At 41.0% G+C, this 13688-nt stretch overlaps 1 protein-coding gene across 1 annotated transcript in view; it reads left to right on the top strand.

Annotated features, from left to right (window-relative positions):
- Positions 1-13688, top strand: part of COG3 (component of oligomeric golgi complex 3) — a 59536-nt gene extending 45848 nt beyond the window's left edge. The window contains exons 20-23 of the mRNA XM_018056764.1: positions 3729-3804; positions 8499-8626; positions 9707-9805; positions 11746-13688. Of these exons, the coding sequence (XP_017912253.1) occupies positions 3729-3804; positions 8499-8626; positions 9707-9805; positions 11746-11775 (333 nt within the window). The 3' untranslated portion in view covers positions 11776-13688. The remainder of the gene's footprint in view (positions 1-3728; positions 3805-8498; positions 8627-9706; positions 9806-11745) is intronic.

Below are 13688 nucleotides of genomic sequence, written 5' to 3'. Positions count from 1 at the left end.
CGACTGAAAAACAACAAATTCCAAATTTAAGTTTATTCCCTTGTCCTCTTGGCATAGAGTGGGTCAAAGGCGAAGATATATACACACATAGGCAACTCACATGCACTGTACACCCTGGAGTTCATACAGACACTTGCGATCATTTAAGACATTGTTTCTTAGAATTTGTGGACCAAACATTTTTCACGTTTCACCAAGTCAACATTACTAGTACTCTGACTAGCAGAGACAAAGTAAATGATTTTAAAACTTTAAAAGGATTTTCTTTGAAGGTAATTCTGCAGGTGCAGAATCTTATACCCCTTTTGTTATACTTGCCATTGTAAGGCAGTCAGTTCTTGTGCCTTGATAAATGACTGCAAGAAAAACAGTATTCATCCATGTAGAAAGGAAACTATTTCATCTTTCATCTGGCTGTGTGCTTGTAGGTCTCAGTATTTACTATTTGGATGTAAGCCTCATTAACAAAATGTCCTCAGCTTGTTTCTGAGTTTGGACTGATTTTTAAAACATATATGGATTTGCCATAAAACAAACTGTGAGAGTCTGTAGAAAACATTTTTAGGTTGTCAGAAGACTTCATTTTTTTGTACCTGAAGACTCCAGGTGTGATTCCGATCTCCTTCACCTGTTGTAAACTGGCTTTATTGTTTATGTAGCTCTTTGCTTGAGCTCTCTTTGTTGAGATGCTTTGTTTTCATTAATTCTCCTTACATCCCCTGTACCTAGAGTAGGTAAATCATCTTCATTTCAGACTGAGAAATTCAGCCTTAGCATTGTGACTCATTACACATGAGATGAACATTTCTACGGCGTTTTTAATCTATCTGGTGTAAACATCCTTCCTGATTTTGGGGGGGTCACAATTAATAAAATTTCATTTTATAAAATAATGAAATTTCTTGAGAATGATAAAGTTCTAGAAGAACTTTGCCTTGTTTCCTGCTCCTTGAAAGATAGCCTTTTCTCTCGGCATCATTTCAGTGGTCCTAGGGAGTGCAGTAACCCACTCCAGTGTTCTTGCCTGGAGAATCCTAGGGACGGGGGAGCCTCGTGGGCTGCCGTCCATGGGGTCGCACAGAGTTGGACACGACTGAAGTGACTTAGCAGCAGCAGCAGCGGGGAGTGCAGTGGGCTTCCCTGGAGGTCAGTCGATAGAGAATCTGCCTGCGATGTAGGAGACTGTCTGCAATTCAGAAGACCCGAGTTTGATCCCTGGGTCGGAAAGGTCCCTTGGAGAAGGAAATGACAACCCATTCCGGTATTCTTACCTGGGAAATCCCATGGATAGAGGATCCTAGTGGGCTACAGTCCATGGGGTCACAAAGAGTCAGACATGAGTGAGCAACTGAGCATGCACGCAGGGAGTGTAAAACTGTTTTCCAAGTTTTGAGGGGTAGAGGTTTATATGAAAATATTTGGGTCAGATATTTTCCAAAACTAAAACACCGTCCATACTTTTTTTATTGTTCTCGAATTTCATCGTATTGAATATTGCTTGAAGCTGATTCCTTAGTAGGGCTTGGGGTTAGTACAAGGACTCTGGTGGCTCAGATGATAAAAAATCTGCCTGCAATGCTGGAGACCCGGGTTTGATCCCTGGGTCAGGAAGATCCCCTCGGGAAGGGAAGGGCTTCCCACTCCAGTATTCTTGCCTGGAGAATTCCATGGGGTTGGAGAGTCAGACACGACTGAGCAGCTTTCACTATACTCTGTGTAGTGAGATATATATATATCACTATATATATCAGAACCAGAAGATCGAAAGTAGCAAAGTACTTTCTAATCACTTGCAGAAATGTTAGTTTATGTGACAAATATGAAGTGAAGATTTTGCTTTTGCAAAAAAACTGAATGAAAGTATTTTATAGGAAGTATAATTTCAAAGTTTATAGCTAAGCTAAAAAGTGTTTCCCGTGGTAGGACCAGTTTATGCTAAAAACTCATGTTAGCAGATTTTATTTCCTCTCAAGCAATTTGCTGAAGTATTGCAAGTTTACTCTTAATGTTCCCTCTTAAGTATTATTAATTTCCTCAGTAACAGTATAAATTAAATTTTTTTCTGACATAATGTTGTAATAGAATTTGATCTATAAATTTCATTTCTGTTTAAGGAGTTATAACCTAATGGGAAATCAAGATGGATATTATGTAAACATGAAGATGTGTACAGCAGTGTCATAATGAGACAGTGGGTCTGTCTTCATCCTGGGGGGTTTTAAAAAAGATAGGGCTATTTGCGGAACTTTGAGGAAAATGCTCCTTGAGGTTTCACTTAAAGACAAGTATTGGGTTGGCCAAAAAGTTCATTCAGGTTTTTCCGTAAGATGTTAATGGGAAAACCAAAACGAACTTTATGGCCAACCTAATTAATTATCTAGATAGTAAATAGAGGTGAATATACCAGTCTGTATTTGCTTTTAATATAAAAATAGTTCTGTGTAATATATGTCATTATGAAATTGGTTAAATTCTGGAACAGCCAGTGGACTAACAGGCAAGCATTACTATTAAAGTGTAACAGTTGGTTACAGAAAAATGTTCAGGACTTAGATTTAAGTGGAAAAAAACAGTTTTCAGAGCACTGTGTTCCTGCTTTTGTAAATGTAGACACATTAGTATGTTTCTGTTTACGTTGGGAAATATTGGGGATAATATACACTAAACATGAGCATGTTTTTCTTTTAGCATTGTCTAATCCCTAGACAATGACTCACTTTTAAAAGCAGCATTTCACAGTAAAAATAAAGCCATATAGAGGAATTGAGTGACAGTGGAAAGGGGTGATTTTATACACATGACAACATGAGCAAGGGCCTAGAAGTAGTTTTGGCAATGTGAACTCGGTAGAAACAGAGGGCTGGAGAGGCCTGGGTTAACATTATATCCTGTCTGTTATCCTGTCTGTGCTCATCCTCTCCCTGCATATTTATGTGGCCTTCTTCATGAGAAATCGAAAGAGCTGGTATTGAAGTCTTCCTAATGAGACTGTCTACTGAGGCCAAGGTCATGGCCTGGACCTGTGGCACCTAGCAGTCCCTTTCTATGAAGATGTTTTATGAGCTTCTGTCTTTCACACTCCCCAGCTCCACCTTAGCCCCACTGTAGTTTGGCATCTTAAGAACATTCTTACCCAAAATGCATGGTCTTGCTTCTCTGCACTGATGCTGAGCAATGAGGAGAGAAGTGACTAGAGGGTGGGCGTCCGTTTCCATACCTCTAACACTGGTTGGTCAAGTGTGCTTTTTGATGCTGTCTGAAAACCTTTTTTTTTTTTTTTAATAACATTCTCTCTACCTATAATGAAGAAAAGGACCCTGTAGATATATAAAGGGGATTTTGTCCAGCTCCTGTGACATTTTTCTGATAGCATAGGAAAATAATTTAAAGGTAACCTAACAGTCCACTTAAAGAGAGATCTGTTTTGTGTTGATGTTTCTCTCAGTCTTCATTCTTGGCTTCCTGAAATGTTTGAGGCAGAATGCCTCAGGACATTGGTGTGGTTTTCTTTTTGCAAAACAGTGGTATGCCTTGAAATCACGAAAGAAGTTTTACTTAAATATTTTATTGGTTGTAAAGGATGGGAAATGATTCATTTTCTCTTAGAGTTGTACGTTTGGTTATTATTATTTTCATAGGTTCGAATGGTGTCACATCTTTTGAGAGCAGTTCTAGTTTAATTTGTCATCAGTGAAATGAAACTTTTCCCCTTTTGTCTCCTTTACTAGGTTTCAGCATTAAAAACAATGGCCAGTCAGGGAGGACCTAAGTATACGCTGTCTCAGCAGCCTTGGGCACAACCAGGTATCCACATCTTACTATTTGGGATTTCTCTTTTAGGATGTCGGTTAATTTGCATTTATATAGTCATGCTCTGACAGCCAGGAGTTGGCTTCCTACTCCTGCTGTGGTTTAGGTTATTGCAAGATCCAGTTTGGAGTGGACAGGTCTTAATTGAGCCTACACTACTTGTATTTCAACAAGCATTCCATACATATACATACGCACACACCCAGTTAAAAATAAAATATGGCTTAGATGAGAATGCTTTGAGTGCGCTAGTTTTTGTATACTTGCTTTTCACTGTCTTAGAACTTGGATGAAAATACACTGTTTGATAGTATGAAATTGATGGACCGTATGCTACTGTTTCCAAGTATTATATGAAGAAATACTGCACATTATTACATCTTACACAAGTTACATTCTCTTTAATGTTTTAGAGTGTTTGAAAAACAATTGTAAAAGTTGTTTGGAAGTTGGCAGGCAATGTCATTGATTGGCAGAAATGCTTGAGATGTTTCCTGTCTTAACTCTTTCCTAAATGTAAATTTTTTTGTGCTAGAAGGTTTTTTCCCTTCTTTGGCATTAGATATTAGACACTGAAAATCAAGACTAGTTTTGTGGGTTATTTTTAGTCCATTTTGTGACAGTTTAAGTTGGCGTTCAACCAGAATAAGTCACTTTGTTAGATTATATATTTCTGGCCATTCCTTGGCTCATGTTGTGATAGAGATCCTTTGAATGAGAAGGGCACGATGGCGAAGCAGTCTGTTTTAATTACAGGTAAGCCGTGTGCAAGTTGGTAGGAAGCGATTTGCTTATAGTGAGAAAGCCAAAGGATGATTCCGTCTTAGCAGCCGTAAAAGATTGACTGTCTATAGGCACTTAAACTGGAATCAGGTTTTTAACACGACTGGCTTTCCATAGTGAAAGAATGTATGTCTTTCAGGTACTTACTTCTTTTGGGAAAAAGAACTGAGGCCATTCTGGAATTTTTAGTTATTCTTGTTAGTGCCTCAGGTTAGTCTGAAGTTGAAGTAGAACAGAGAAGAGTGAGAGTGGCTCTGTCTCTTAGGGAGATTTGCGAAGCGTAGAGAACCATCACTTGCATTTGAACGGAAGGCAGGATTTTATGCCAGAAATGTGTCATGGGAGCTTTTATAGGTTTGCATTGATTTGTTTTATTTTGTAAATAAACTTTGTGACACGCTTTAGTCCTTTTGTTTACTGTGGTAGAGACAGTGAATGGTGTACTAGATTTATTATTTTAAACCTTGTGTTGTATATGAGATTGAAATCTTTGCCATCTTATGAAAGGACAGAGAACATCCTTCACGTAGTAGTACATTCTGTCAAGAGACAGAAAACCAGTCTTTTACAGACAATACTGGAAATTCTAACTATAGTCAGCCTGGTGGCAACCGCTTGTTCTGACCCCTCAGGCTCAGCAGCAGGCTTGTCAGTCTGTAACTCAGCACCAGTTCTAGAAGGAATTCTGATTGTCTTCGGATTAACTGGGCTTTTGGCTCAAGGTTTCAGTTACTTGCAGAGCTTATTTAGAAATAGGAGCAGATTTTATTTTGAATGTTAATGTAGGTGAAACTCTTGGGTGCAATAAATTTTTCTTCAAATAGGTAGAAACCCGCAAATTGGCATAGGCATAGTTAGTACAGCTAAGCCTAGGGGCTTGATGTATAATTAATGAATTTCCTTTCTGCTCTGAAAAGATTCTCTTTTGCTCAAAGTAGGGGCTGTCATTTTCTCAAGTGGAACCCTAATAGGAGTCTCAGTGTTGAGCGTGCGGTGCTCTTAGGTAGCACCACCGTCGTCACTAGTAACGCAGGAGTAGATGAGAGGAAAAGGAAGCCCGCAGGAGGGCTAGATGGGATCAGGCTTACTGCTTCTGTCATCTAGTCGCTTTGTTTCTTCCTATGTGAGGAGATGCTGGCGAATGTTAGCAGTGATACTTCAGTTCACCTAGTTGTATCTTCCGCCCCCTTTGGCCACAGGGAGCTGTGGAGTTGCTATCTCTTGATCTGTAACAGGAGAAACCCATACTGAAATGTCAAAGATTTTTGAGCCTTTGGGGAGGGAGCACCAAGAGCAGTCTAGGAACTTGCCGTGGACCCTGGAACCCAGGGTTAATGTGGTGCATGCAGACTTGATCACATTCTTGGGGTCAGTTCATGATGAACTCATGAGATTGAGCTATAACTACGATGCCAGTTTGTTATTTCACTCTGGGAGATATACCTTCTTAAGAATTAGGGTACTTTATTTACTGAGCTCCACATATAACTGTAGTTGTCCAGGCCTCTGAAAACTGACCAGTGACCCCTCAAGTGTGTTAGTGATGAGAGGGCCAGAGCCTATGGAATTCACTGTCTTAAAGGAGTTTTCATCTGCTCATGAAAAACATGCAGTCCTTGGATTGTTGGTTCGTTCTTCTTGTGGGCACGGGCACTTTCTTGCCCTGTTCATCTATGACCCTCCTCAACTGAAAAAACTTTTAACGTGGTATGAAAGTGGAAATGTGGAGGAGTGAAAAATGAGAAGTAATTCTGTTCTCCACCTCCAAGCTAGTTCTGTCAAAGGTAACCACTATTCACAGCTGCTTCCTGGACATGTGTATGCTAGCACAAACATGTTATACAAATAAGATTTTACTATTGTTACTTGAAAAACCTGGGCCAACCACTTTTTAGGTAACAAGTTTTAGCTCGACACTCACCAAGTTTCCCTTTTGGTAAGTGTTGAGCTGAAAGACACAAAAAAAGGCAAAGATCAGGAGAAGGAAGGAGGTATTACTTGCAGCAAGAAAGAACACCAGGGATCTTTCCCAGAGCAGCATCTCCCCAGACAGCAAAATTGGGGAAGTTTTAAGCCAAGGGTACACGTATTCATGAAGGGGCTTGAGCAGAGGGGCTTCAACCTTGAACTGGGGCAGTGGTCTCCAGAATCTAAGCTTTGATTGATTGAAGTCATGAGGGTCAGCAGCATCATCCAGCCTCCGCCTGGTTGTGTGCCTTACTTCCTGCAGAACTCACAGACCAGTATCAGATTGTTCTCTGTATCCCTTGAGGACAAAGCTAGTGTTTTCTCACTGAACGTTGTGTTTTGACTGCTCTTCCTTTGTTCCTGCATTTCCTCACTTCCCTTAACATCATCAATTAATGAGACCTCTTCAGGGATAAGCATTGTGGCTGGGTTTAGATCACAAAATGACTTAGGACAAAATGGCTTCCCTTATGTCAAGAAAACCATGCTTGGTTCTCTTTCTCCAGCGACCTCCTACCCAATCTGCTTACAAAATATACCCTCCCTGCCCCTTTTTAAAAAAACACTTACTCTGTACCTTAGAGCCCCTTCTATATCAGCATATCTAACTCTACCCATTTTAAGTAATGGACACATATATCACTAGAGCACAATTTCTTTAATAATTCTATTAATATTTAAATTACTTTTAGTTTTTCCTTTCACTCTTTAATAAACACACATATCTTGGTAGTATTTTGTGAGCATGTCTATAAGGTAAATTTTCAGCAGTACGAACATTAAATATTATAGAGTATGTGTATTTTCAGTTTTGCTAGACATTGCCCAGTATCCCTTCCAAGAAGTTGAACCAGTTCATACTGTACTCCCATCAACAGTGGATGAAGGGGAATTCCCTGGTGGTCCAGTAGTTAAAATGGGCTTCCCAGGTGGCTCAGTGGTAAAGAACCCGCCTACCAACGCAAGAGACACAGGTTTGATCCTGGGTTGGGAAGATCAACCCACTCCAGTGTTCTTGCCTAGAGAATCCCATGGACAGGGGCACCTGGTGGGCTACATAGGGTCGCAGAGAGTTGGACATGACTTAGCAACTAAAACAGCAGACAACCAGTAGTTAGGTCTCCACAGGCAGTGCCACATGGCATGGCTAAAAATAATAGTGCCTGGAGGGGGCTGCTTCCCCACACCTCTGTCAGGTGTGCATATGCACAATCTTAGTGATTGTGACTAATCTGCAATATTTCAGTTGTTTTAATAGGCATTTCCTTAATTATGAGTGAGGTCGACCATCTTTGACACAATCAGTCTTTTCCTTTCTAGCTTTCTAGGTAATTTTCTCTTTTAAATACTTAATACAGATTACTGCTGTTCTTTTCCATTTGTACTTCTTCTGAGACACTACATCTGGGCTGCTAATTATTTCAGTTAACATTTTCTGGAATTCTATTCCTTTTCTGGTAATATAAGAACATAACAGATGGATTTTTAGTTCCCATGAAATACGTGTGGGCATTTTCTGAATGATCTCATAAGACAGAAAGCATCTCTTACTGTGAGTCAGTAAGAGTCACAGTGAATAAGTTCATTCATTATGAAGTAATTCTTTCTAGTGTTTCTCTGCAAATGACTTCCAATTTTACCTTACCTCTTATCTCCAAATTCCAAAGGCACCGTACTACCGTCCCTATGAATGTCCTGAGCCATGCTGGGGGAATTCTTTTCTGTTTAGCTTTTGTGGTTAGAATTTTATATATCTAAACTTAATGAATGTTTATGGGCTTGTGATTAAACTTGATAAATAAACAAAAGTGAAAAAAATTCTTTGAGGAAATAGTCGTCTTTTGCTGTTTTTCTCTCCTTTTATTCTCCTCTGAATTAAAATGGAAGTACTTCTTCTGTTTTTATTTGTGATACTAAGGAGGCTAATTTCTTTCCAGCAAAGGTCAGTGACCTTGTTGCAAGTGCCTACAAGACAATAAAAGCAAAGCTGCCCCTGACATTGAGAAGTATGTCTTTGTACCTATCCAACAAGGATACTGAGTTCATCCTGTTTAAACCAGTCAGGGTAAGTTTCATGATGATGTGTTTGAATGTTGGCTGGTCTCTCCAAGTATTCTTGCTTCTTCTGGCATTTTCCTCTTCCTGTGAACATTTGGAAATGTTGGTCTACTATTCTAGTGCAGTCGATTAAGAAAAGCACTGGGATTCTTGAAAGACTTAACAAAGCTTGCATCTGTCTGATTCTGCCCCCTCTCCCCCTCCTAGCCCTCATTTTGTCTTAATTTTTTATGGTTACCTGTGGCACAAAGGTGATTTCTGCCAAAAAGTAGAAATTAGTAAATGAGTAATCAGACCTCTGTGTGAGATGTGGCCCAGCACTTGAGAGAACAGCATCTCAGGAACTATGCCCCATTTTACTGGTGAGTAGAGAAGATAAATGGCAACCCACTCCAGTACTCTTGCCTAGAGAACTCATGGACAGAGGAGCCTGGTGGACTGCTGTCCATGGGGTCGCACAGAGTCGGACACCACTGAAGCGACTTCACGTGCATGCATGCATTGGAGAAGGAAATGGCAACCCACTCCAGTGTTCTTGCCTGGAGAATCCCAGAGACAGAGGAGCCTGGTGGGCTGCCATCTGTGGGGTCGCACAGAGTTGGACACGACTGAAGCGATATAGCAGTAGCAGCAGCAGCAGTGAAAATATATGGCTTGCAGCGACCCCCAAGGGATTAAACACCAGAGCAAATTTAGTACTCACTGCTTCCAGCTCTGTGTTGAGCTCACATCTTTACTCAAGGCATTGGTTGATTTTTAAAGTACAATTTATGTGTCTGGGAACTTCATTATCTTTTGTGGAAGAAATTGCTGCTGAAGACTCTTATTATTCTCTGGAGGGGACAAGGCTGGCAAGAGTTCAGTTTTGTCCAGGAAATCCTATCTGGTAAGTCTTATTAGTTAGGTTGTGCTGGCATGTGAAATATTAAGGACCAGTTACATGTCTTTGGTAATCCCCGGGAAGATACGTCTCCTCCGCTTGTTTTGGCAAATAGTAGTATTTAACATCCTTGGTTCTTCATGTTTAAGGAGGCTGAACCTGTTTTCAGTGACTCATGTAATACGATTGCCTTTTCTTCTTTCTAAGAATAATATTCAGCAAGTCTTCCAGAAGTTCCACGTCTTGTTAAAGGAAGAGTTTAGCCCTGAAGATGTTCAAATCATTGCTTGTCCTTCAATGGAACAGGTAAGTAATCTGTGTTACTTTTATAACCTTTTAGTTATCTTACTTGAGTAGATAGTATCTTTTGAGTTACCATATTTTGTTGTAATTTTTAAAATTGTACATTATTCTGATGAGCATTGCCAAACGTGCTCTCTCACGTTTGGCAGTGGTGTTCAGATTTTCAGTTGCTCCTTTTTTTTTTTTTTTTTGGCCACACTTTTGTGGCACGTGGGGTCTTAGTTCCCCAACCAGGGATCAAACCTGGCCCCTTGCCGTGGAAGCATGTAGCCTTAACCACTGGACCGCCAGGGAAGTCCCCTCAGTTGCTTTTTAATGCTTTCTGATAATTGAAAGTTGCTCTGTTTAAGATAAACTCTTTGTGGAAGACTCAAACAGTGGTATTTAGGTTGCTACCTAGTTTTGTTTGCAGTATGTATGATAAGAGGCCCATGTTTCAAAGATGTCAGAAAGAGGTCCTCTTTTTCTCTTCTTCCTAAATTAAAAACCCTGAAGAGAGAGCTGAGCCTGTGTTTACTGCCATCACGCATTCCGTTCTGTCAGCAAACTTTCACTGAGTGGAAGTAGACTGGCGCCACGGCGGGTATTTTGTTCATGGTTTTAAGAATCGCTGAGGAGTTTAGTATATGGTAAGGACTAGAGAGGAGAGCAGCAAGGTTGCTGAGCGTCTGATTGGTTTGCGTTGAACCTGCAGGGGGAGAGACTGGAGGCAGTGAGTGTGGTCAGTCTTTGAGGAGTTTTACTGTGCGGAGAGAGAAGAGACGGGGTGGTAACTGGAGGAGAAGGGGGGTCATTTTTAAATTGAGGTATAAGTCGTATACCATAAAATCCATCTTTTTAATTCGGAGTAATAGATGACCAGTGCAAGTTCGATGCATGAAACAGGACTCTCAAAGCCAGGGCTCTGGGACCACCCAGAGGGATGGGGTGGGGAGGGAGGTGGGAGGGGGTTTCAGGATGGGGGGACACATGTGTACCCATGGGGGATTCATGTCAGTGAATGGCAAAAACCACCACAATATTGTAATTAGCCTCCAATTATAAGAAGTTCTTTTAGAAAAAGGAAAGGACAGTTATACTTGCCAGTAGGTCTCATAAATGTGCATTGTGCATACTTAATAGTAAATAAAATGCCAAAAAAAAACACAAAACCCAAAAAACCCTTGTGTTTAGAAGGACGCACTGCCAGGCTCAGTCAGCCACAGGTCTCTCCAGGGCCGGGGTGGCAGACCTGCAGAGCTCAGGCTGCGTCCCTGCCAGTGACAGTGGCGACTTCTCTGGTTTCCCCGGGCTGGCTCTGTGTCACGCCCTTCTTTACAGAGGAGGCAGGGGGCTCCCGAATCTGCCAGGCCTGTTCTTGTGCAATGAAGAATCATTTAAAGAATTCCTAGCATGCAACTCTCTGCACAGCACACTCTGCATACAGAAAGATGAAGTTGGTTATTTACAGGGGTCCCCAACCTTTGGGATCTAATGCCCGATGATCTGAGGTGGAAGTGATGTAATAATAACACAAATAAAGTGCACAATAAATATAATTCAAGTGAATCATCCCCAAACTGTCCCCACCTGCAGTCCATGAGAAAATTGCCTTCCATGAAATTGGTCCCTGGTGCCAAGCAGTTTGGGGACCTCAGAGCTATTTCTGTTTTTTGTCAGTATTGGTGTCTAGTTTTTTTTCTGTCTTCCTCATCGGATTCTGAATGAGTTAAAGGTCCAGGTTCGGCCGTACCTCCTCACAGGACACCACGATGTGTGGTGCCCCAGGGGCTGCTTCGGGAGTCAGACCATCACGGGTCCAGGTTCTACTTTACAGCCAGGTTTATTGGTCTCTTAAAAATTTTAGACTTGCCCTGTTGTTCTGGTTGTGAGAATCTGAACACCTTTTCTTGAGCACGGTATTGCACAGTGGAACTAACACGGCCTTTCTCTTTGCTTTTCAGCTGAACCTCCTACTGTCCGTTTCTAAATAACTTGGCCTATTGGGCTGTGCGTATAGATGGCCGGCTGGCAGGAACGGGCTGCCGGGTCCGGAGGCTGCAGGACACCAGGGAATTGGACGAGGGACGTCCCCAGAACCACACGGCCGCCACTCAGGGCTCATCACAGAATGAAATGGAAGCAAAGTGTGCAATGATTTGTGTTTCCCTTTTAAAAACATCAAAATGCCAAAGATAAGCTATATAGTCTATGAGCGCTGATAGCTGCCTCACTTAAATGGTCGCAAGCAGTGTAAGTTTTTAAGAGGAAAAACTTATGGAGGGCACACAGGGAAATGGTTCTTAAGAAAAATGCAGTGAAAATAGGTTACAATAAATACCACAAAGAGCTTTACGGAAATACAGCTAATTAGGGAACTTCCAAGAGTAAGGTTTGTTAGAGCAAGAAACACTGCAGTCCTTTTAACCACTGAGCATTCCACAGTGACTTTTTTTGTTTTTTTTTTTACTTCCAGAAATGTTATTTCTACACTCTATTTATAAAATTTCTCCTCTCACTTTGAAGTTTAGTTTGGAGTAGATTGGCTGCTCCTGGGGATTCAAGGTGTTCTCTTTCTGCGTGTTTGATGTGGGGTAGTTTCAAGATGCAAGGGCCTTGTGTAAGGTCCCGGAATCTGTACTCTGTGAATGGCTTAGGTACAGAGCATTCAAAGGCAGGCCGGGGCTGCAGCCTCCTCGTGGTGGATACGTGCGTGTCTTTAATGAGAATCTTCACGGTACAATAGGCAGTGTTTGTGAGGGGGAGGTACCAATTAGGGCGTCTTCAGGCTGGCACACTGAGGAGGCCAGGAAGCCTGATGAATAGCAGGTCGCATGCATGATGCTTAGGGTTACCAGCTTTGTGCACATTGCCTTCCATTTCCGCAGTTCTTTGAAAAGCGAGCACTTTTCTGTCCGGAACATTCACAGCGGCTGTGCCGCGGGCCGGCCTTGTGGATCGGCAGCCTGCGACAGCAGAATACAGTTTACTCACAAGCTGGTGAAGACCGCCCATGCCTTGAAATGGACTGCCTGATATCAGGGGTCATCAAATTAATCACGCACATCTCTTGAGTTTTCCTACAAATACCTGTTTGCTGATTGAATTGGTTTTGCCTCTGATGTTACAGTAAATGTCACCTGCTTTTTGGTTCACAATGAATTTTGAATTACTGAGACACTAGTTTTGAGATAGAACGCTAACAAGGGCTCTGGAACGTAGCCAGCAGACCTCACTTTGTGAGACTAGTATTTTTCATCCACTTCAAGTAGACTCCCGCCACGTGTGGATAGTTTACATAACCCTGATGTCTGTCATTTTAAAAGGTCACTTGCTTTTCACCTCAGTGTAACTTGGTGATGGATGTTGCTTGATAGACCTTAATACTCTGTATATTTTGGGAAGGTAGAAGGTAAAGAGGGGCCATATTCATTCTTTGATAGGAAATGAATGAATTAGGAAGATTCTACTCACTTCTACTTACTATTTTAAATATGTGTTTAATGAAATAAACTGTAAAATACCCAGTTTTGTATATTATATGTACATTTGATTTTTAAATAGCCTTTCCAAAGAAATGAGGGCATGATTATTGTACAGTACTATGATTTCATTTGATGTACAGAGCAGAGTATGTTCTTAAGGATAAAAATATTTGATGGCACTCATTCTTGTGCTTTGAATCTTTTATTTCTGAAACACTCAAACACCTTACCGAGTAGGTAATAGTGATCCAACCTGTTTGCTAAATGACTGTTTGTTTAAATCTGTACAGTTTAAAGTGTTCACTTATACAGAGTGTACATACTTTCAAATAATTAATTTAAAATGCTTTATATTATTTGGCTAGAAATTGCTGTTTTTAATAAATGTGAATTTTTTCAGAAATAAAGATTTTTGCTTCCTA

Source organism: Capra hircus, chromosome 12 (genome assembly GCF_001704415.2).
Source record: "Capra hircus breed San Clemente chromosome 12, ASM170441v1, whole genome shotgun sequence".
NCBI classification, from domain to species: domain Eukaryota; kingdom Metazoa; phylum Chordata; class Mammalia; order Artiodactyla; family Bovidae; genus Capra; species Capra hircus.
Note: the sequence above shows the minus strand (reverse complement) of the source record. Positions and strands in the feature narration are given on the sequence as shown.